Below are 24,998 nucleotides of genomic sequence, written 5' to 3'. Positions count from 1 at the left end.
CCGGGAACAGGATGAGGGAGGAACGATTCACGGAATCAAAGCGCCGCGAGACCGGCTTTCATATCGGATGCGCGAGACGATACCGAGAAGGATGCGGGGAAGAAAAAGTCAAAAATGAGATGGGCAGAACTTTGCTGCTTCTCTATGCCGCTTTTCTTCTTCCGGTGTTTCATCAGCGATGCGCGGGGATGGAAATGAGCACGCCGGCATCTTCCTTCCTCTCGCCTTCCCCGTCCAATTTGCCCCGTAGAGTCAAACGATCGTTAAGGTGTTTGTGTCCCCGTAGAGGTTGCCGCGGCTCTCTTGGCGGCGCCGTCGTTAACAAACCTCTTTGACGAAGTCGCATTTTCAAATATTTAAATGTGTGAATAATAGAACTGCGTTGAACACGGCGCCCACCCGTTTTTTTAAGATGTGCATGAAAAATGCTTATGAATGATGAAGGATTTTAGAGGTGAGCTAGGTAGGAATGGAAAGTCTCCCTTTTCTTGAAGCAGTTCAGATGATTTCTGTATCATCCGTCTTTAAAATGAAGAGCACAACCCTATTTTCTCTCCAGAACATGATGCGGATAAGTTGCTAAAAAGTCAAATCTGTATTACGCCAGCATATACTGCACTTATGGAGAAGTAGATACATACACGTTTGCTTTAGTGTCGAATTTAATGTAGAAACGAGCTGTGGTCTGATGAGACCTGCTCCCTGTCTTCCTGCAAAAAGGACGGATCCAGTCTTGAAAATTGAGATCGCGTGAATATTTTTTCTTTCATGGTTGCCAGCCTCCTTTTTCTTCTTCTTTTCATCAATCTCCCCTGAATTTTTCTTCCACACTCTTTAGTGCTGTTTGACCTATTCGAATGGGTCCAAATGTCACCGCGTAGGGAAAGGTCAGGTAAAGGTTCAGCGTTGCAGAGTCTGGATGACTAAGACGGTCTTGGCTGCCTGAAGAAGGGTAGGCTGTTTACACTGGAGACCGCGAATTAAGGCCGCATGATTTTGGGAACTAAATGCGATTTTTCAGACCGGTATTGCGATTTTAAAAGAAAAGTGCATTTTCTGTGCTAATTTAGTTTTTGTGAGTACTTAACCTTTGGAAGCATGCCCTCTCTACCAGTACACATCCTCTTCCAAATATATGTGGGAAAAAATGAATATATTAATGGCATTATGTCCTAAACCTGGAATAGGACAATATTCCAACTCTTTCATTTTTATTTTCTTCATCTTACTTTAAAGATTTTGAAGAAAAACAAGCCACGCTGTCACTTTTGATCCCACTCATACATCCAAGGGTTTATACGAGTGACATGCGTTAAATTCTTCAGAAGCAAAGACGCGTCTGTATAATGTCACCAGTCACTGGACCTTTTGGAAACACCTTTAGAAAAAGACATACAATAATAATGCTTAGGTTTTCAGATTGTTGTCAATTTTGACCTGGGACTAATTAAAGCTTTAAGCTATTGTTTTACCTATTTTCCAGCTAACTCATCTGCAGGCATGTTATAGCAAAACATCATTTAGGCAACAAGACAAACTTTTTATTTAAGTGTGTTCCAAATTAGATTCTATAATGTTATAATTTTCATTGATACCAACATTCGTGAAAAGTTATGTGCAATGAGATTCGGCATGGCAATCCAGGGTAAACCATGTAATACTTTAAAGAGAAGAAAAGAACAGATTAAAGACGATCAGGATAAACAGACAAAAAAAAGAATCATTTTAACGTAATGCTAAGGCCTATGTTGTAATAATAATAATAATAATAATGCAATGAAAAAGAAGTGCATTTCAATAATGGTGCAATAACATATAGCAGCAGCAATTTAAAAAAAACAATATAATTCAAATGTTTTTTTCACAAATTCATTTAGCAGCAACAAAAAAACAAAGGAAAAGAGTGTTAGTAGCACTTGCTGTGATTATTTTAGTTAGGGCTTAACCTGGCACCTTGTCAAATTTGATCACAATCTGAAAAACTAAACATTGTATTCAGGGTTGGGTAGGGTTACTTTAACTTGATTACTTTCAAATACTTTTGGATGACTCCAATACCGAATATGCTAATAAACTAAATATGAATCAAATGATGACTCACAACACGTGGTAAGCTTTCTCTCCTGGCTTTGATCTCTTTGATCTCCGGCAAAACGAACATCAAATGCGACAGAAACAAAATGAAAATAAATCCAAACAGCTTGCCAACATCATTTTTGCCGTTCTGTTACTCCCCAAGCCTGCACAAAATGGAGTCATTTTATTCATATTTAGTTTCTTTTGTCTTTTATTAGCATATTTGTGAATTTCCCTACGGGGATGAATAAAGTATATATCTATCTATCTATCTATCTATCTATCTATCTATCTATTTGGTATTGGAGTCTTACAAAAGTCATTAAAAGCAATCAGGTTAAAGTAACTACCCAACCCTGATTGTATTTTACATATTTTTCTAAAGGTATGTCCAAGCGTTTCCAAAAGTGGCCATTTGGAGATAACCGTTTTACCTTTGCAACCATGTATTTCACTTTGGCCAAATTTGAGACATTGTGAAAGAGTTGTAAATGTTTGATCCCTCTTTACAGAAGTCTGTTTGATTGTGCACACTTGCACGCAATAACGGTGCGTAAAAATGAATCATAATTTGCTTTGCGTACATTTTTTTCTGCTACAATTTGAATACAGCCCTCAAATAGCTTAAAATTAATTAAGGTATTTCATTGGCTAACCAATGTGTCAATCGTCATTGAAATTGGTTACTATTGGCTGAAGATATTAGGATCCATTTCAGGTTTTTATCAAACAGGCCAAATGCTGGTTGTGGACCGTGAAAAAAGCCTCCTATCGGCCGAGAAAGGTGTAAATCGAAAAGGGAGGTTATTACGTTAAAGTAAAGTTACGCAGGCTTTTAAAGTTTTCGGGTATCTTGTTTCAGACTGACTGTGATGTTTCTCCGCGCCAAAAACATCTCCGCTTGTAGAGTTTTTCTTCGAAATACATTATTGACACACAGGTGAAGAAGCAAGGCGCAATTTTTTTGCCAGTTTGAGGTTTTTAGGTGCGGCTTCTAGTCCTGAAAATACAGTAGTACTCTTGAGCTTCAGTTTTGCTGAATTGTGAGTTTAGAGTTTATAGCATCCTGTCTGCAGGATATGAATCTGAACAGTATAATTTGGATGCGGGAAAACGGACACGGTCGAGTCCATTTAGGACAGTGCAAGGGATATGGTTTGAGGAATGGCAGGTTAGCACCCGGGTCGCAAAATCAATTCATTTTCATCCCCGTGCAGCTAAAATGGGCGCATTCCTAATTGGAATGGATTTTTCCCCATGCATTGATTTGCTCAGGTGACAGTGGATGACGTATGGCTGTGTGTTTGTTTGTGCATGACCTGCATACTATGTGGTCAAAACAGACAAAACGTTTTTTTTTGTGTGTTTTACACCGAGGAGACGAAGGTGGCGGTCGGATGCGGTTTGCATTTTGTGGGAGAAAAAGCAATCTTGGAGAAAGGAATCCGTTTTCTGTAGTTTTCATAGAGGAAGAAAGTTGTGAAAGACGGGTTCCGGACTTAGGCACAGACACGAGTTCTCCCTGCCGGCTGTCCCCGACCCCCGTGATCTACCTTCTTATCTAGCCTAGATGCCGGCCTTTCATCTGCGCCAAAACCAGGGGGAGTTTGGCCACTGCTGTGTTTTTTTTACCCCTCCTTCTCACAAACAAGGACACATAGTTCAGCTCTTTCTCTTGTGTCCCATAGGAGTCTCGCTTTTTCTTACTAGGACAGTCACAACTATGCTCTCTGCTGTCCTCTTACCAGAATACAACTTTATTTACTTAAATTCACTGTGAATTGTGTCAAATTAGATTCTAGACTCATTCTGTATTTGACTTTTTGAACCGCTTAATGTTCCTGTCAAATTGGCCTCCAATCCCAAACAAAAACGTATCCAAAGTCAATTGAATGCTGTTCTTGAACCGTCTGGAGAATATGGACGGTTATAGTCTGTTTTGAAAGGTAAGATTCTGAAGTTTTGCCCCCAACTGAAAAAATCACTGCAAGTGTCACTCACATTGAGTTGGATCACACAGAAATAGAAGGTTTTCATTCTCGCCTGATTTTTGGAAAAAGAAAAATTGCAGATGGGTGTAGCATGGGCATCCTAGCAGAAAAACAGGTGAGATAATAGCTTGAAGCCTTACCTGGTTCTGTGTAAAATTTCATCACAATCTGAAAACCTAAACATTGTATTTTGTCCAAGGGTAGGTTGAGGTGTTTCCAAAAGTGGCCCTTTGAAGCAAAAAGTTTACATCTGTGTATTTTACTTTGGCCAATTTTTTTTCCAGACATTTTGACGAAGTTGTAAATGTTTAACTTCTCTTCTCAGAAGTCCATCAATGTGCATAAAAATGGATAGGCACATTTGTTTTCGGCTCCGATTTAAATACACATCAAAAGATTCTATACATTCACGTTGGGAATTTTATTGGTTGACCAATGTGTCAGCCATCATTTCATTTGGTTACTGTTGCCGAATGATATTTGAAGCTAAAAAAGGCGATCTATCTGTACAGGCCCTTAAAGGCTAGCGTGGGCTGTGAAAAAAGCCCGTTGTTGGCAGAGAATGCTGTCAATCAAAAGGACAGAGGCTAAACAATTTTACAAGTCTGTTTATTTGGTAACGGAAATGATGTGGCAAAATGAACGGATCACAACAAGAATTGTCTTAACGATGCAGAAATCCTTTCAGACAGATGATTTTTTATCTGTTTGCATTATGGTGTGTTTTGGAATCCATATTTATTTTGCACTGTTAGATTAAATTGACAGCTGCCAGCTCATGAACAGTAACTAGTAAGCTACACAATTTATAGTTTTGGGTCATCTTGTTTCAGACTGATAGGGAGGTTTTCTGTGATGAGTATATTTTGAAATGGGCATCTCGAATTCCAGGAGTCGAAATTTTCCAATATGATATATACCTCGATGGATTTCGGTGAGTGGCGACATCACGAAGACGTGTATTTGTCGGCAGGCTGTTGGGACGCGTTGAGGGATTCAAAATGTGGAACAAATATAATTTGGTGGGTTGCACGAGGGAATATTCTTGGCCCATAAAATGCTCATGTTAAACGTGTTCCTAAACCGATTGACCAACTGCTCTGACGCCCGATGGAAAGCTTTAACGGGCCTGACACTTTTTAGTCGCGAGTAGGGTACTCAATGGTTTAAGGCCCTCCAGATCGCAAACGCCAAGGTAAGAAAAGGATGCCAATTTCAAAAGCCCAAAAACCGTCAAAGTTGATTATTAAGAGATTAAAGTATCTTAGAGCACTTCCAATAACTATCAAATCTTTGAGAAACAATATCATCGATAAATGTATTTAAAAGTCATATTCAGTGAGACAGGCAGGACATCATTTTAAATGTCCTCCCAGGCCTTTGAGGCCAGTTAATGAATAACAAATATTTCTTTGATAAAAGTAGGAGAAAAATTCCTTTATCCATACATTTCCAACACAGTTGACTTTTTTTTTTGTAGCTCCCGGAAAAAGAATCGACGCTGTAAGACATTGCATTTTCCAGCCCTAGCGTTTGTTTCATAACTTTGTCCGGTTTCATCCGATGTTTTCCTACGGAGGCCACAGTTTTGCATTTGTCCCACGATAATATGAGCGCGTCGGCCAAACGTTTATTTTTATTTTTCCAAATCACGCTCCCTCGGTCAGCACATACATTGCCCTCCGTCTCAACCCTGACCTCTTCCGCGCATAAACACATGTTCCTCACCTCTCACCTTTTAGCTTCGACTGTTCATCCGTCTCCTCTTTCTCCCCGTGTCTCTCGCGTTTGCTTGGAAAAATACCATTTTTTGCGTCACCTCTTCAACCAGCGAGATTAAACCTCAGAATCTGTGATCTAGGCCTCTATTTGTCATTAAGCCTGGGAAATGAAGCAAAATCATGTTTAGATGATAAAGACTAATATACTGGCAATAAATCATAAAATGAAACCTTTTGAAAGAATTTATTGTACCTTAAAACTTCGCATTGACGCAGTGTTTTCCATACCTAGGAAGATCCTAGCATGCTGCCAGGGTTGAAATGGTCCTGCCAGAGTCTCATAAACTATATCATTAAAATATAATATTTTTGGATATAAATGTGAAGTTAGTTAAAGTAACTTTTAGATTCTTATTATTGAACATTTCAAGTTGAATAACACATCCAATGTATCCACTGACTCTGAAATTAGGAAACTGCAACCAAATTGGATGTGCAGGAAAAATCGGGGGTCAGTTTCATGAGCTACAAGCACCACGCTTGTATTTTTCGCCTTGATTTCACTTTTCCAAGTTGGCACTGGGCGAGGCTTGCCATTCCATAGGCACAATGATGTCATATTTGTCCATACTTGGATTGTGAAAGTATAGCGAGGGTTAGGACTCAGTATATATCAAAATACTATCACGTGTGTGTTAAGAGAGAAATATTAGATTTGGAGCTGTCATGGGTCAGGTACTGTGTCAATATCCTTTATACTAAAACACTTCCAGCTGTTAAACTGTTTGACTTTTGCTGTTTCCTATTATTGGCTAATCCTTAAAAAGATGTTATCCCTTCAGAGTTCTTTTAGTGCAAACGCTCCCCTACTTACGAACAGCGGTACATCCGGACATCGCTGTAAGTTAGATTTTGTATCGTGTGCACCTTTTTTCCAAGTACAGGACAGTTCTATAGTGCTTCTTTCCGTCGCTACCGGCGTGTGGTGGCGCCGTGGCAGGTCACCCAGCATCCACCCCGGAGGAGAAATCCGGCTTCTACTTCCTGGTTTGCGTGTATACATACTGCACTGTATCTCTAGCGCGCTAAAAACTTTGACATTTTTACTGTTAAATATCTGGTGTATCCGTTCAACATGGTTGGTGTGAAGTGTAAAGGAGAGGCAAGTAAATAGTAAATGGTCTGCATTTCTAGAGCGCTTTTCAAATCAATGAAGACCTCCCAAAGCACTTAACAATGTGCTTCACACTTACCCATTCACACACTAATAGGAAGTCAGCCATGCAAGACGCCTACTTGCTTATTGGGGGCATTAGGGATCCATTGTCTTTTCTTTTGAAATGAAAGTAGAATAGGAAAGCTTGATGTGGTTGAGAAAATGGTCGGGATGCTTTTCGCACCAATTTTTTACCACGGAGGAGGACCGCTTACAAATTTAAGTTGAACTGAACTTTATAGTCATGTTTATTTGTTTGTCCCTTGATCACAAGGAGTCTCAAAAGGCTTCACAGACCACAGAATGTCAACGCCTAACATGTAGCTTGTTTTTCAGTACCATGAAATGTTTATTGAAGGTATTGTTGGATACATTAATCAAAACATGACACACACACAAAAAAACTAATGCTGAGAGTAAGCATGGCCAAATATGGTCACCTTACGCCCCCTCCCCTAAGAAAATTTGACATCATTTAGCCTGCTTTGTACTGTTCTAGAGCATATCATTTTATTAAAACATGATTCAGTTTCAAAACAATACAGGTTACTTATACAAGCCTTAAACATACAAAATATAGCACTAAAGCAAATTACCAACAAATTCAAGGTACGAACGGTCGTCTCCTCTGTAAGTAGGGCAGCGTCCGTATCACTGCAGATTTGGATAGATTTTGCTCCATGCTCTTACGGAAATCAATGTTCCGACTTGAAATCCAAACCATTTGCTGAGTCTCTTCACTCTTAGGCCTCGATGCATTCCAGTGGTATTTGGTATTTTTGATACAAAGATCATTGAGATAGCAAAAGATTGTTTAGATGGTTTGAGTTTATCAGTATTTTATCATTTGAGGAAGTCACGTTTACATCATTTTTTTCTTGGAAAAGTAAGTTGGTTAATCTGAGGACGATGGTGTTTTAGGTACTGATGCAGGAGTGTCGAACAGAACAGTCCAGCTCTAATAGCTTGACTTTCCAGGAAGTCATTTGGAACCGGGGGAGTCGACGCGAGGAATTTTCCGCAATGGCTCAGCAGGAACTATGACTGCACGCTGAGTTCAAATCAAAGAGGGCATTCTGTCCCTATCTTGTCCCCCGAGGCTAACTGCTCTGTGTGACCAAAGAGAGACGGTTAAACAAGGCAGCTTGTCACACTAGACATTTTTGTTCTCACTTCAGATCTGATTTTTTTTTCTTCGTGCCGCACGCCACGACTTAAAACGAGTTGCCTTAAACGTCCGGCAGCTTTCGCGCATGGTTTTAACACGAGTATTTTGTCTTTCAGCTGCTTTCCAGTGAACCATTCAAATGAAGAGTCTTCAGTTCCGCAGCATCGCCCCTAAGGCCCCAGTCCTTGTGCCTTCCCCATCCTCTGCACTTCTAGCCTGCCAACATCCCTCTGCCCTCCCCGAAGTCAACGGCGGCTCCGCCCCTAATTCCATCATTGTGCCTACCCAAAACTACGCGCTGATGCAAATAGCTGGTCAAGATGGCACATTCTCTCTGGTGGCACTGCCCCCTTCTGTCTCCTCTCAGACGACACAACAACCTCAACAAACTCCCAAGAATTTTAAGCTACCCATTCCCAGATACAAACCTGTTAGGAGAGCAGTGACCACGGATAAGTCCAGACCGCCGTCCGTAGCATCGAAAGGAAAATGCACCTCGGGGTCCGCTGTGATCAAAAAATCACATTCGATGAAGGAGAAGAAAGAGGAGATTCAAATTCAAAACTCCGACGGGGAACCGTCAGAACAGGTCATTTTTATAGACCCGGCTCAGTCTGAGATCTCTGTCCCTGCCCTTCTACCAGACAACGCAGTCTTGTACCCAGGGTCCCAATTAGAACAAGCTCCAGATAAAGCCGAACACCCTGCAGTCATGGGGTCAATTCAAAATCTATGCCCGCCCCCTACTCTCCCAACTGCCGTCAAAACATCCCCAGGTAAATATCCGGAACAGAGTGGTACTGTGATGGGCCCAAAGACTCCAAACAGCATCACTGTTATCTCATCAGCCATCTTCAGTAAAGCGGTGCAGATGATCCCATCCCCTCCTAAGGGTAAACTGCCCATCCTACCCTACTCTAAAATGAAGACCGCTTTCGGTCCAGCTGCAAAACTCAACTCGACTCAAGATAAGAAAGATAGCTTCAAGAGATCAGGACCCACCAGCCCCGAAGATCCTCCAGCCTCAACCCCAGTTAACAGCCAGGAACTGAAGACGGCTCATCAGCAGCAGACCAAGAACTCGCTCCTCTCGTTGATGGGCGGTCTTCAGAAGTTGCCCGGAAAGAAACGAGGAAGAAAAAGGAAGACGATGGAAGACATCTTAGCATATGAAGCTCGAAAGAAGAGATCCTTGACATTTTTTCGTCGAAGGGTCCCCGAAAAACCGTCAGCATTCCTGTCTGCTTCCAAGCTAAAAGAAACCGTCGACATATCAAAGAAGTATCGTAGCATTCAGCCTAAGCCATTGTTTGTCACGGACGCCGTTCCGAAGCCACCTGGCTCGCCCGCCAGTGTTCCGGACGATCAAGAACCAGAACTCGTACCTCGACTTACGGCACCTAAACCAGCTAAAGACCAAGATCGTCCAGCCAAGCTTTTTGCCACCGGCCGCCATCTCCATCGTTGCCCCGCCTGCAGCCGCTGCTTCCGGTTCAAGCATCAACTTCACGACCACGTGAACGGTCACGCTAACGCTCGGCCCCGCGTCTGTCCGGCGTGTCGTAAAGCCTACTCCTGTCGCGGCGGTTCCGGTACGCACGTGAAGCTCCGACACCGACGGCGTGGCTCTTTGAGCTGCCAGTTCTGCGGAAAGGTTTTTGGGTATGTGGCCGTTTATTTCAGTCACCTGCGGGAGGTCCACAAGATCTGGCTTACGGCGGAGCCGTCCGTCAAACGCCGTGAGGACAGCGTGGCTGTCGAGGGGTAAGCGCATCCTTATCCTGAAAGTATTACGTTTAAAAGAAACTTTTGGTGGCAGTGTTGTACTCGCATCGAAGCTGAAGGGACATTGTGTGTTTTTTTTAGTAACTTCTAATCTATTGGTAAATGAATTCCTTTTTTACCACTACGGTTGCACCAACTTATCGATAAAATCTGCGATTAAAAGCATTGGCAACTCATGGATCATCAATTCATTGAATCACGTGATTTATGAGCTACCAAGCACGCATACAAATATAATGAGACACTGGGAGTTGTAGTTACCAGAGTTCTGGTTTGCCCGCGGTCCCTGCGTCCTAGACGCATGATTTTTGCTGGGAACTTTTTTGACACAAAATTGTCATTATTGTTTGTGGTTATCCCTTTTACCAACAATAATGTAATGCAGAAAATGAATGAATAATTTGATGATTAAGACTGAATGAATATATAGATTCTTATTATATATTTGTCACCGATTTACAATTTTGATAAGACTAAATTTTGGGGACCCATAGATCTCTGTTGGGACCCATCGATTTTTGAGCTTCTTAAGGGAACAGAAAATGCGACAGGACTAGAGAACAAAATCTGAAAATATGTCATTAAAATAAAGTAAAAACAATAATGACATGTTTTGCTCTACCCAAGGGGCCGATTTTTAAGCATAGTATAGATCATATTTAAAGAGTTAAACCAAACATTTTGAAATATATTGCTCAGTCTTTTTTTTTATCTTCCATGTATGCATTTTTGTTCGTTTTATTTTACAGAATATTCCGCTTGCTGCATTTTTCTCTGTCCAAAACTTCACTATTTGAATAAAGAGGAGAAAGGTAAAAATGACTAAGAAATCCGATGAATCAATTATGGAAAGAAAGTGTTTTTTTAGGGCTGCAACAGTTTGAATAGCAGTTAAAAATAAATGAAATATACTTGTGGATAGACAAATATGTATTTATTTCATATAACACGAGGCTCACCATCTTGCTGCCACGGGTAGCTCCAAAACCCCTGTGATGAAATAAGAAAAATGATCACTGTTAGTTTGCATTCTTGTGCTTTGTAGCAATACCTTTCATTGGACTACACAGTGAATCTAGTGGTCAAATAATACACACTGAGAGAAAAGGGTTCCCAAAACGAAACATGAACCTTAACAACAATTGAAATGATTATTAACCTGCCAACTCTTTTTTTTTTTTTTTAAGTGATTTCTTTCAGCATGACTGATTAGTGTTTGTTTTTCTTTTCAAGGACTGATAACAGTAATACCATTTGATAGCAGCAGTATTTCCCTATCACAAATTTGAAGGCTCTAAATTTGGTTTTCATGCCAGTATATACAAGCGCTTCCTATAGAATTTCACAATCTAAAGTCTAAGCCATCGATCCGGAGCTAAATCAAGAAATGTGATCTATGATGATTGTGTGCCCTCGTCAACCGTTTAAATACACTCGTTCGGAAAAGCAATGACAGCACAAACAAGTAAAATGCTAAATGGTCCGTATTTCTCTAGCGCTTTTCAAGTCAATGAAGAGCTCCCAAAGCGCTTTACAATGTGCTTCACACTCACACGCCATGCAAGGCGCCAACCTCTTTATTGGGGGCATTAGGGATTCAGTGTCTTGCCCAAGGACATTTCGACATAAGTAACACCCACAAAGCATGGGGAACGAGACAGTCTAATGAAAATGAAAAATCTGCTCGTCATCCTAGCTTTCCGACGTTGATGCTATACTATTTTAAGGTATTGTGTCAGCGAGTCAACATACCCAATCAACAGTACAAGTTTTACCCATCGGTCCTACTGCTTTTGTTAACCGGTTGCCGGTTCTTCTTCAATAGTTCACGGGAGGTTATTGTAACACATAACTTATGAGCGACACCAAAGCCTTGACCTGCTCTAAGCCAATGTTTTTCATCGTTTGCAATAATGGCGCTGTTTTTTACGCTCTGTTGGAGGTTGTTGGGCGGAACCCAAAATGTTCTTACTTGGGGAAAAGGTGACACTCCTTAAAGTCACATTTTTACCTGTATTTCTAATGGCAGTGCAGGCGATGACTGAACGACAGAGATGTATACTACAAAGACCCGCATTGTTGATGAGAAATCTATAATAGATTTTGATCTACTCTGCTATTTGTATACAAATATACAATATTAAGCATGGTTCCACACCATCCACTTTGAAGCCTAAGATCATATTTGTGTCCTACCAGGGCTGACTCGGAGGCCTCCAGTGAACAAGAAGCTCCCGCGGAACTGCGGATCAAATGCCTCCGCTGCGACGCCATCGCCTCCACGTTTGCCGACATGAAGACCCATCTCGTGCGCGGCCACGGCGAGGACATCCCGACGGAATCCGACAGAGGGCGACCTCCCTCGGGAGCTCCGAAGGCCGAGGAGGAATTGGCGAAGCTCGCCTCCGACTACTGGCGCCATCCGGACAACAAGTGTGGCGTCTGCGACCGCGAGTTCTTCTCGGTTTCTAAGCTGAAGAGGCACACGGTTCTCCACCGCCGGCGAGTGGAGGATCTCTCGGCGGCCGCTTCGGTCTTCGACTGCGTCCTGTGCAGTAAGGTGTCGGGATCTAAAGAAGAAGTCGTGGAGCACTGGAGGAGCTACCACCTTTGCGAGCGACCTGGTTTACTGTGGGCCGCATTGAGATCTTACCCGGGACTAGAAGATGAAAAGGGCTGATATGTATCCAGAGACTACAGGTTCAAATCCACATGAGCCTGGAAAAAAAAGTGTTACGTGGCAAGGTTTTACATCAACATGGTATCCCAAAAAATGTTTCAACTTTCCTTCTCTGCACTTTGGTTTGAGATCAAGGGATGGTGTCATTGTTGCCTTTGCGGCCTTCCTTTGAGATGAGGGGCCTAAACCAGTGGCCCCCAACCATTTCTGTACCAATAGACTAGTTTAATGGCTGACTATATCATTGTAATTGGGCTAAGCTGCGAGAATATTGTCAAAATAGTCTGAAGAGGAATTAAAACCAAATGCTTTTTCCTCACGAGAAATTGAAAAATAGCAATAACCACAACTGTCAAATATTGGATGCAAAGGGAATCCAACCTAGTTGGCAGTGAGCACGCCAAACCCCAACCAAAATATAACCATATAGTATAGCAGTGATTTTCAGGCTTTTTTGAGGCAGGGCACGTTTTTTGCATTTTTACACCACTTACCAAAAGGTTATAAAATGATACTGAACAGAATGTTTGATTACAATCTCATTTATAATACCGCCAATTTTTACAGCACAGACACTTGACAATGACATCATATTTGCAGAAAATGATCCATTCATGTTTTATAAAATTTTAAAAAGTGACATTGGATCATTTCTCACAGCACATGTGTTGAAAATCACTGTAGTATAGCATAGATGGGTTACATAAAGGGTGTTTGATCACACAACATTTATTCACAGTACCAGAGACAAATGTGAGAATGTTTTTATCTTTCAGTTTTCTCCAAAGTACGACAAGGTAAACTCCAATGAGAAATCTGACTTTGTAGGACATTAAATAAGTAAATAAATGTGATATTTGTATTGCGTATATTCTATATTGGCAGTAAATTATTAAAGTCATGGCACTGTGAGTAAAAATAATGTGATGAGATATAATCAAATACCTTTTCCTATGTCATCTACGTCCTTTGTGGTCAGGATTGGGCGCTCTCACCCCTGCAATCCAGGTTTGATTCTTGTGGCTTTATTTCCATGACCATTTTTCGTCCAAATCTGAACTAGAAAAAAAATCATGTCAGTGTGTACAGTTTTTTGGGACTCAAGTATACATCGAAGACCGATCCTGCCATATGTATCAATAAATACCAAGAAATTGCATTTTGTCATATGTATTATTTATAATACCGTATTTTCCAGACTATAAGGTGCATTGAAAAAAACAAATTAGCTAATAATGGTGCTTTATGGACTGGACAGTACAGCGGATAAAATCGAAAATGAAAAGTTCCAATGAAATGCAGGTGTCGACAACATGGTGCCGGGGGCAGCCCCCCCGAGACCACCTGACTGGTTCAGAAAATAGATCACGGGTCATTGTGATTTTCTAGATGATTTGATTCCTAATGGCGTGATGACTAAGTGGTTGACTGAACCTCACCGCTAATAATAACGTAGTAATGCACGCTAGTCTAAACACTGGTAGCGCTTAGCAATAACAACAAAAAAAGCAGATCTACCCACGGCATACCATTTAGGAACAGATTCATTCATTCTAATTGGGAACTACATGTCATGATGCTAATTAATGTTCCATTTTATGCACACAACAAATGATTCAAATGAGGAGACGGTCCACTCACTTTGGTGCATCAACCACTCAGTGAAAAGCTCTGGCCCTCCAATACATTTTGTTTTGGCTAAATACTTACCTACATATATGTATGAGCTGTAACGGCCTGGAGAGGCATGGTCGACACCAGGCTGTTCTTGCCCCAGACACACTACAGAAAGTTGTGCCCCCGCAACCTGTGTGGTCAAGGGATTCGACCAACCATTTAGGTATCACTTGAGGAAATTGTTCATTTATTGACAGTATGACAAATATTTGTCGGTATGTATTCATACATTTTAAGGTATATCTATATCGGGATTGTTCCTTGACATCCATTTTATCATTTGCACTGCTTTGTTGTCCTATGTTTATTTAAATAAAGGGTTCGGGTTACATATATCAATATTTCCTAAAAGATGCTTGTTGTCGTCCTAACCATCGATGGAGTTTTGGTCTTTTGTTTATTTCAAGAAAAGCGAGCGAAAATGTTATCGTTGCACGGCGTCCGGAATAGAAAACAGTTACTCGATTTTTCTCGTGTCTTGTGTAAGTCGTTGAGCTGAAATAACACTGGAAAAAAAATAACACCTCCGAATTGACACGCGTGGCGTGTTTGGGATTTGAACGCGTGCCTGAAATTCTCAATTCAATTGCGCCCTTCACGTAAGCGATCGTACGCGTGCATTTGACATTAGAAGCGTTTCTAACTCGTACGCGTATGAAGAAATGTACGTTTGTCTAGAGTTTGTGCTATTTTATATCGGATGCTCGTTTGACTCTGTAGTTCAGATGTGTTTTTTTGTATGGAGAATAAAAAAGACAGGGTCTAAGATGTTCTAGTAGACATATATATATATATATTCTATATAGTTGTAATCTATGGATACTTAATAGCTATATTGTGGAAATTCAAAATATTTAGATGACAAATATATTTAGCTGCTGTGATGGGTCACAACACATTTTAGCACCAACTTGATCTTGTTCTCATCACAGTGATTCCTCAGTACTCGATAGAAACAGATGCTATCTATCTTTCCGAAATAATCACGAAACATGAGCCTCAACGAAGAAATACCCAACATATTGATCACGTTTGTAAATAACACAATTTAAAAAAAGGATCTCATGACGATTAAAGTTAAAAATAAACGATTTATTTCACCTTTGTCCAATAGCTGAAACTTACTCTACAAAACATTTACGGATGTTCTGTACTTTACAAAATCGACTAAAATCGAAAAACAAAATCGAGCAAAGCAGATTTTTTTTTTTTTTTGACAATGTTGACTGTTTCCTGGTTATTTATGATGCATTGGTGCCACCTGCCAGACATTTACAGAAACAGCAGGTTACGTTTGAGATTCACTTAAGACTTGAAATTGCGCTCTTAAACCCTACCCCCAAAACGGTCCTACTCAATGTTTGGCAGCTCAGCACATTTTTGGCAATTTTCCTTCAACTTATCACTATTTTTATCTGCAACGATCACAAAAAATTGGCGACACCGCGCTACACCGCTAACCGAACGGACGTGACTTAGCCGAGATGGCCACGTTCAAAGAGGATTTTCGTTCTAATTCCGCAGCAAAAATGACTCCAATCTTTGGGATCAACTTAAAATATCGAATCGTTCGAGTATTGAGGTATGACTGTATTGGCAAAAGTATAACGAGTTGATTACGGCGATGTGACCAACAAATCTATCAAAGGTAGCATAATTATAGTGTACTTGATACTCATCATACATAGACTGGAGATCAAAAATAGACAACTTGTAAAAAAAATGTCATCATTTTGAAATAATACCATGTTCACTGTTCCACAATGAAATGACTTTTCACGGTGCAACGACGCAGTTTTTACAAATGACTAAAACAGGCTTTGCGGGTATCCTTGAGAAGTCTTGGAAGGCATTGCATTTATTATTCTAAAAATAAGGCCTTCATCAGCGTTAAAATGTCTTAAAAATGAGAAGGCAAAGATGGATCGTATTTGAGTTCAAGATTTGTTTGTTGCGGCCCTCAAAACGTGTCATGAATAGAGCAAATACTGCGCGTATAGCGTTATGTTTGTCAAAAATGATTTCCATCATGATAAAAATGCTTCATAAACGTAGGAGAAGAGTTCTTTGGAATCCAGGCTTATCTTACTGGCTGAGGAGCCATCAAGTACTGTAAACATCCTTTTAGTTGATGATTTTGGTCTTCAATTTGACTTGCCTTAAGCTGTAGGATCCCCGTAAAGAAATTTCACAAAAATGTATTTGTTCAGAAAACACACCCATCGAAATGAGAGAACAACAATGACTTTGGAACGGAGGTTACGAGAGTCAGCGATTAAGAAGAAGTGTCCAGGATAGCACTGGTCTTTTGGTGTGAATTTGGTCCATTCTTCTTCCAGCCTCCTCCACAATTGGCTGATTGGAATGAGTTTCTTGCAAATTCAGTGAAACTGCCGGTTAGAATGGGAATTAAATACGTGTTCTCTCATTTTGATTAGTGCGTTTTTGACAAAATACAGTTTTGGGTTGAAATGCCTTATTCATTTTGTGGCAACATGTCCTTCAACTGTTGAGCAGCGAAGATGTTTTTTTTTTTTTCCAAACGTTTGTAAATTGTTGTCTCGTTTTGAAGTGATAACGGGCCCAGCCCAATGTACTACTACGACTGACTCTCAACGCTCATAAGAAAAATGGACTTAGTTAAGAACTAATTGGAAGGAGAGTCCCTCGTGCGTAACCATCCGAAATGAAATTAAAGCTTAATGTGTTTGTGTACTTGGACAGCAAAATCTTCTATGAAAATAAAAACACCTTTTGATGAAACTGCTTTGTTGCTTTAATCCTGCACTGTGTGTCTTTTTTTTATTGGAAGAACGTCCTGAAATTGGACTTAACAATAATTGCTTACAATCACCCAACTTCTGCTACCTGTGTCAAGATTTGGCCCCCTGCCTTACTATCAAAGTTAAAGCCACCGCGTGCATCGTTTGATGACCAGATAATGCCGTATTCTGTCGTGCGTACGAAAATGCGAGTGCTAAAAACCACAAGGAAGAATACAAACAACGGAGACTCAAAGTGAGCATAAATCAACATTCTTCTAATTTGCCTTTCGTCAAGTTCCGTTTTTAAAGTACCCGCAGCATCCAGGTGGGTGTACCATCATGTTCGCTCCCTCGAAGTAAAAGAGATGAAAGTATGGGGGAAAGTACTCGTTGACAGGTGTGTGTGATGGAAATTGAATGAGAGGACAAAACAATGAGCAAGTGCAATCTTCTATATAATATTATTTGGATTAATTTCACATTTATTTATATAAAATTATAATAATTATATTGTTATTTACTAATAACAGTTTACGAGACCCTCGTGGAATCAATGAGACCCGAGCGGCTCGCCAGACTTCCTATGGTACGGGAAACTGAGTAATCCTGTTTTAGAGCCAGATTGATGAACTCGTGTTATGGTAACAGCAAATTGCTCCGCGTGTTTCTTTCTGCTCTCAAACACACGCGCTTGTTTGACCGACTCATGTTATGATAAGAGCTAATATATCAGTCACCGCCTGAAAGTTCATATCTCTCAATCTCACACAAACGCTTTTCTACCACCGACTTTTTAAAAATCTCAATAGTATCATCATTGATCTTGATTTCCAAGCATGTCAGGACTCGGGAGTTAGCAGAGCTGCCGCTGTTTACTCTGCGCTAATGTTCTTCTTCCTATTTATCCGTCTAGAACAGGGGTGTCAAACTCATTTCAACTCGGAGGTCACACGATAGAACGAACATTCTGTCAGGGGCCAGACTAGTAGATTAAAAAGAAAGAAAAAGAGATAAATAAGAGAAAGAGGGAGGGAAAAGGAGAGAAGACAGGACAAAGAAAGAAAAAGAGAGGGAGAGCGCGTGAGAAACAAAAGATAAAAAGTCGTGAAAGAGGGGGAAAAGAAAGGGAGAGGAAGAAAGAAATCCAAAGAGAAATAGAAAGACAGAAGGAGAGAAAAGAAAGCGCGAAGGGTAGGAAGAGAGAAAAGGAAAAAAAGGAAGTTAGAGCAAAGAGGTTAAAAGACACAGAGAGAGAGAAAGAGACATAAAGCAACAAAGGAAGAGAAAAAAAAGACAGAGTGATTGAGACAGAGTGGGAGAAAATAGGTGGGAAAGAAAGAAGAGAGAGAGAGAAAAAGAAATACAAGTACAGTGTCTTTGTTGGAGGCACCTGGCTTTGGCAACATCAAGTGGACCTATTTCAACCTGCAGCTTGTTTTTCTCTTGCGCTTCTCTGAGTGTTGTCTCGCGGGCCAGTTTCAATCCCTTAGTGGGCCTGATCTGGCCCGCGGGCCGCCTGTTTAACACCTGCGGTCTAGAAGAAGCGGGGCAGGACATCCGAGACAGAGGGAGGGACAGAGAGAGAGTCTCAGCTGCATCTGAGCCTAAATCATCGGACCGTCGAATCGCTAAAAAGGCCGATACCGATACGTGGCACGTGCCGCTAATCATCAGTACACGATGGAGCGTGGAGGGGCAGCCCCCATCGTTTCTTCTTTTCTTCTTCTGCTACTTGCAAAAACTCTTAAGAGTTTGAAAGGAGCAGAGGGAAGCGCTGCCGGAGCAGCTAAAGGTGCGCCGATGAAACGAATCCGGCGATACGTCGATGCATATTTCTCTTTCATCAGGAAATGCGCAGAGAAAGCGTCGCAACGGGCACTCTCACCTCGCCTGGGTTCTCCGGGGGGGCTGAGGATGGGGGAGCTTACCTCTTTTCATCAAAGCCATTCTACTTTGTGAACAGTGAGAAGTCCAAAAAGTCTTTGGCTCGGCGCTTGATTTCTGATTCTTTGTGTGGATTCTTGGTCAACCCTGTTGCCAAACTACAGTCCCGGGGGAGGGGGGGAACAACTATTATTACCCCAAAAGCACTTTTTCCACTGTTTCTTCTTGTATTTATAGTGTATAAATATAAGAAAGTCAATCTTTTAAAAGACGGACATTTCGTGGCGTCTCGCGGGGATTCCGAGTTCAAGTGGCTTCGTATCAAAACGTTGAAATGAGTTCAAAGTTGACGTCCGAGTCAATAAATAAATGTTGTCTTTAGTAAAAACATTCCTTTATTTTGTATAGGAGACTCGGAACAAATGTAAACGATAGCGCTCGTTTCATAAATTGGTGATATCTCCATAGCGTTCTCTCCATCCCACAAACTGAAATCCATTTCTATGTGTAGGTGGTGGGAGGCTGCCGACGTCCTCAGAGACGGCCAACATTTTGCATCCGCCCTTGCAAGGTTAGTTAGCATATTTGGATCACTCGGGATCCAATAAATCAGAGCCTTTCCTACCGTCTTTTGAGATACATTTGCATCATAAGAAAGAAATGATCAGCTATGCTATCAGGAATAGCGGATACAGATTCGCTCGCTGATGTTTCTTTGTTACTTTGATCCTCGCCTCTTTTATTTTTATTTTTAGTCTGTATCTAGTTTCCTTTTTGGCCATTTTGGGCCCATTTTTTTGTTGGCTTCTTTGGTACTGCTTCGTTTTGAGCACCTCGTTTTGTTTGGGTAATACAGTTTGTTCTGTGGGTTTTTTATCATACAGTGTCTCAACAGTGAACATGTATTTTTTAATGAGCTTCCATACAAAAGATTATTTTGCGACGCACAGCCAAAATGGGTTCTGTTGGTTTGACACCTAGACTTTAAACTGATGGTAAGACTGTGTAGTATTAGCTTTGCTTCAGCTATGCACGGACAAAACTCAAATCAGAGGAACTTGTACGATCGCATTTTACCTCTGAGCCATATGTATTCATGAAAAGAGCGATACCTGATCCGTAAGCCATAGGTTCCTGGCCCCTGATCTAGTATCAGTATTGTCACACAAACACAATTGCTGTAGCCTGGCTCATCTCTGAAGACCAGTATGAAGCTGCCTAATTTGCCAAGAAACTTATAACATCAAGAGGCACTGCTGGATGAAACATGCTGACCACAAAAGGCTGACTGGAAAGGAACGCTGTGAAAATGTCAAGCAAATGGAAGCTGTTCTACAGGCATAGTAGTGCCTATTCACGAGACCCCGTGAGTCAAAAGAAGATGCTACAAAGGCGAACTACGGGGTCGCGACACAAATTTATTCTAGAGCGTTCAAAAAGTGCCAGACCGAATCGTCAGCCCTCACATTTTCAGTTTATCAATCTGGCCCGCTACCTCACCCCTGGTTTAAGGGATCGGTGAACCATGAAAACGGGGTTCAAGCGCAAAAAAACACACGAAGAACCCAAAAACTGAAAAGTGACCCGAGCGAAACGGCAGAAACGTGTAAAAACCCGATCCGCTGAGCAGCGTTGGTGAAACGAGAGTCCGACGGCGCGTTTCGTTGAACCCGAGCTTCCGAGGTTAGCCGTTGGCCTCGGCGCGCTAACACGCGCGTCGACGCTACCGGCACGCGCTCGCCGTCCCCGATATGCGTGAGCATTCGTCAAAGAGATTCTTGGCAGACATCAAAGATTTATCAAGTGACCCACGTGTAGAAAAGGGTGGTCCGGCCGGCGGTCGGCGGATGACCCTTCCCCACGTGCGGACACGCCGGCCGTCCTTCCTCTCCGGTTTCCGGTTTCAAGGCGTCCCGTCTCCCCCGGCCCCTCCCAGATGAGTCATCTAATGAGCGGCGGGGCCCGTCGGCTGAATTATTGATGAGGGGGGAGGGGGCTGCGCAAACTCATCGATCCGTCCAAATGGAGGAGGGTGGGCTTAGTCAAGACTTTGTGATTTGTTGGTTTCTGCCGTTATGTCAATTTCGAGCCATTTTCCCGGACTAGAAATGGCAGCGGCCGATATTAAGCAAATATGAACAAGGAAAAACCAACCTCCGGACTATAAGTCGCACTCGTCGTATTTTGGGGGGATATGTCCGACGCCAAAAACATACTTGTCATCTTTAAAAAAAAATAGAGAACATGCTAACCACGGGACACGGGGTGTCCAGACTTTTGAGAACGCAATGGGCCAGATTTGGTAAACTGAAAATGCATAAAGGACGACTATTCTGTTTGGCATTCTCTGAAAAGTCTTAAATAAACTCACCCTCCGTCAAGGCATTATAGCATTTTCAGTTGATTCGTAGGGTTTCGTAAAAATGCGCTGCTGTCTCGTTACAACAGCGTCCGGGTGCTTCACCTTTTCACAGCGTTCGTCCTTTCCAGTTAGCTTATGGAGTCTGATATGATTTTCTTCAGAAAGAGCTATAGGCTGAACGACCTCCCTCGATGCCTTTCTCTTCATTCGGTTCAAAATCCCATGTGTTCCCCGTCAAGACTTTCCACTCAGAGATTTATTACTGTATTATTGTGCTTTATTCACAATCAATCCAAGCTTGAGGGGATTGTAAAGGGAGAAGCAAAAACATGATAACCGTGGAAAGGAAGCTTGCACAAAAACACCTGAATTGTTGCCCCTGTTACTAGCCAAAATCAACAGTTATTAAAAAAATAATAATAATATTTTAATCTGCTGTCGCCCACCCTCTGTATCCACCCGCTACTCCACTCAACCAGCTTAAACGACATCACACATAAAGCTATTATTAAAATGTCGTGTTTTCTTTACATATATTTTTATTTGTAATGTTATTTAATCCTAATGCTGTTTTATATCTGGGTTTTAAAAAAAGAGAAGCAAATTCTTTGTTTTTTTTTTTCTTCTAGATTACAACATTTCTCCGGCACACAAATGCTTAGATGGCTGACCATGACTTTCTGACTAGAGGGGCGATCCCAAGAACCAAAACCCAAGGAAATACAAAAATGGCTGATAATGACTCTTATGCTAAAAGTGCCAAGTAAAAAAGAAACTAACAGAGTGAAAATTTCCACCGGAAAGACAGATTTTAGTTTAAATTGAAACGGATTTGATGAGCCCGAGATAAGTCTGGCTCCAATATGAAACACTACGGAAAGAATGGGGAAGCCTGACAACTGAGAACAAGAAAATAAATCAAGTTAGAAATGAAGAAATGATTCAAACCTAACTTAATATTGCAACAATATGCATGAATATTACGCATAGAAAGTACTTCTAAAAAGGATGGTTCCGGAACGCATTATTTATGCATCAGCGTAGGTTTCTTTCACCCGCTCCACAGCAATTCTACTTTGCAATCGCTGCCTCGGAACGGATTCTTGTCCTATTCCGGAGGGTCTACTGGACTTTCACACTTTTGCGCTGACGTGACAAAGGATATGCCCCCTTCCTTTAACATTTATCACTCACAAACTCATTAAACCAATTTCAATACCACACATAGACAACCTAAGGAAATATAACTTGCACTGTGGATTCCATTTATCAGGGCACCAAAAAAATCGAGTCCTCCGTGGCCCTATGTGAAAAAGTCATTGCCCCCCCATGGATAAATCCCAAAGTCATTGTGACGGAGCGCAGGCTCCACCTAAAATCAATGGCCACCGCCCACGTCGTATTACGAAATCACTTCAACTCTCGAACCCAATGAAGTAGGCTACAAAATCCCAAGAACATCAGTGACACGCCACCATTCCAAGAAATTCCAGACAAAAATTTCAAAAATGTATTTGTCTGAGAAAGGCTAAAATAAACTGAACCGGAATGAAGGTTCTGGAGCGGCCAAGTCAAAGTCCAAAATGAAATCCGATGGAGACGCTGTGGCGTGACCTTCAACGGGCACTTCGTGCGAGAAAAGCCTCCCATATGGCAGACGTGAAACCGTTTTGCAAAGAAGAATGGGCCAAAATTCTTCCGCAGCGTTGTGCAAGACTCGTCATCCGTTATGGTAAACGTAGCGTTTGTGTCACTGCTGCCAAAGGGGGCCCGACTCGCTCTTTAGATTCAGGGGCAATTCTTTTTTCCGATTGTTTTGTGCCTTAATTGGTGGAACCGACATTTTGTATATCCTTGGGTTGTTTCAGTGTGATACTAAAATTGCCCGACTTGAAACCTTAAATACGCAAAAATAGACAACGTTCCGGAGGGGGACGTAGACGTTTTCACTGCACTGCCATTAGAAAGAAAAAGCCGAAGGACTCCCGCAGCAAACGGAAGCTCCCCGTTCTTTTCCTCCCGGCCAATGTTTGTATATGCGGAGACACCTCTCCCGATGGAAAGATAAGAGGAGTCAAAAGTCTCTGCTTCCAATCATCTACCTTAAGTCAACCGAGCCAGGCCTTCACTTCCAGTCTGGATTCATTTAAAGCGTCCCGAGGAGAAGAAGACGGCCGCTCGCTTGCCAAAAGCAGAAAATGTGCTTTTGATTTGTCATCGTGCGTTCTACGCCGGGCCAGGTGACAGGATACGGAGGAGATTCCGTCCCATCGTGCACTGCTGCTTTCCGAGTCGGGAAATGCTCAGCGCGTGCGTGGAGCTTCGGGTTTGAACGTAAATAAGCTTGCGCTTTTGATTTCCGTTGGCAACCCGGCCGTTGGGATCGCTCGCAAGTTTAATGTGTGTGACAGCTATCGGAAACGACGGGGCAGCACCCGCTTCAAACCAGGAAATGGACTCTTTCATTTTGGAAAATAAAAAAAGAAAATATTTTCTGCCCTGTGAAGGTGATCTGCTATGAACCTTGGTCATTGGTCAAACTGTGTGTATGGGGTACATGCAAATCTGATACATGGTATCCTGAGAGGCTGGGCAACGGGGTGTATTTTTGACCCTCTTCCGAGTCACATTCAAATGGAGTGGACCGCAGCACCAACTCAACGTGCCCGACAATGATATGGATGTCTACATATGTTCGAAGGTAAGTCAACACAGCATTTGAGGCAGACGTGAGCTAACGTTAGCTTTTCCTTGTCGCTTCAGCGGGGACGCCTTCAATGTATCCATTCATTTACTTTCCCAAGTGTTGTTCTAACGAGTCCGCCATAATTTTATTATAACACCTGAAAAATCCACTTAGATCCAGTCTTGACAAAGATCTCTTATGAAGATGTCACTCCCTTACTTTGATTGGAAATCGCATTTAAGTTACATTTTTCAAGTGTCAATCCATGCCCCTTCTATTAAAACAGTGGTCAGACATCTTATCAATGCATATTTAGTCCTGCTCAAAAGGCCAGAATATTCAGTTTGTTTCTTTTTTTTTTTTTTAACAAAAAAAAAAAAAACGGTCCCCAAGAGAATTACTCTCTTCAGCTCTTATTTCTTCATCCAAATACTGATAATAATTCTGAAAGCGTAATTGAACACGTAGTGGGATATAAATTGCAATATGCATTACTAAAACAATAATATATCATGTTATTACTATGTTGTTACTATGTTGGGAAGTAGGGTTAAATACAGTCAGTCAAGCGGTGCCCGTGGGCACCATGTTGAAGACCCCTTGTGTATATGAACAGACATTTACAAAAGCCTCGTACATCATTAAACTCTGCTATGGCAGAAAACATGTCGCTAAGCCAACACAGAGCTTCAAGCTAAGTTTAGGTTTTGTGATTGCAACTAGCTTTTATTAGTCTATTTTAAAAGTTCAGTTAAATAGTTGAAGGTAAACAATGCTGATGCTCTATCGCAGGGGTCCAGCACCTATTCCATCCAAAGAACCACAAAAGCAAAAATATATTTGAAGACAAAATTCAATAAGATCACCAAAACCGCTCTCCGGACAAATGCTAGTTCTTCCGCGCATTTCATTTCACTATGTGACATTTGATGATTGGATCAAATCTATGAAATAATGATCATGTCACAGCCTGAGTGTGTCCTACAT

At 41.5% G+C, this 24,998-nt stretch overlaps 1 protein-coding gene and 1 long non-coding RNA gene across 4 annotated transcripts in view; one reads left to right on the top strand and one right to left on the bottom strand.

The window, feature by feature from the left end:
• znf438 (zinc finger protein 438) overlaps positions 1-13,796 on the top strand; it is a 44,009-nt gene extending 30,213 nt beyond the window's left edge. The window contains exons 4-5 of the mRNA XM_088322284.1: positions 8,289-9,936; positions 12,157-13,796. Of these exons, the coding sequence (XP_088178410.1) occupies positions 8,312-9,936; positions 12,157-12,637 (2,106 nt within the window). The 5' untranslated portion in view covers positions 8,289-8,311 and the 3' untranslated portion in view covers positions 12,638-13,796. The remainder of the gene's footprint in view (positions 1-8,288; positions 9,937-12,156) is intronic.
• LOC148348693 (uncharacterized) overlaps positions 11,215-24,998 on the bottom strand; it is a 62,782-nt gene continuing 48,998 nt past the window's right edge. The window contains exons 3-5 of one of the 3 annotated variants that reach the window (XR_015847597.1): positions 13,583-14,444; positions 12,611-12,675; positions 11,215-12,527 (exon numbers count right to left, since the gene is read on the bottom strand). This is a non-coding gene — a long non-coding RNA (uncharacterized LOC148348693). Of the gene's footprint in view, positions 12,676-13,582; positions 14,445-24,998 lie in introns of all 3 variants that reach the window. The other 2 variants (XR_015847596.1, XR_015847595.1) reach the window with 2 other exon arrangements.

Source organism: Urocampus carinirostris, chromosome 18, assembly GCF_059441175.1.
Source record: "Urocampus carinirostris isolate Australia breed hairy pipefish chromosome 18, RoL_Ucar_1.0, whole genome shotgun sequence".
Lineage (NCBI taxonomy): Eukaryota > Metazoa > Chordata > Actinopteri > Syngnathiformes > Syngnathidae > Urocampus > Urocampus carinirostris.
This window is presented reverse-complemented; position numbering and strand designations above follow the sequence as displayed.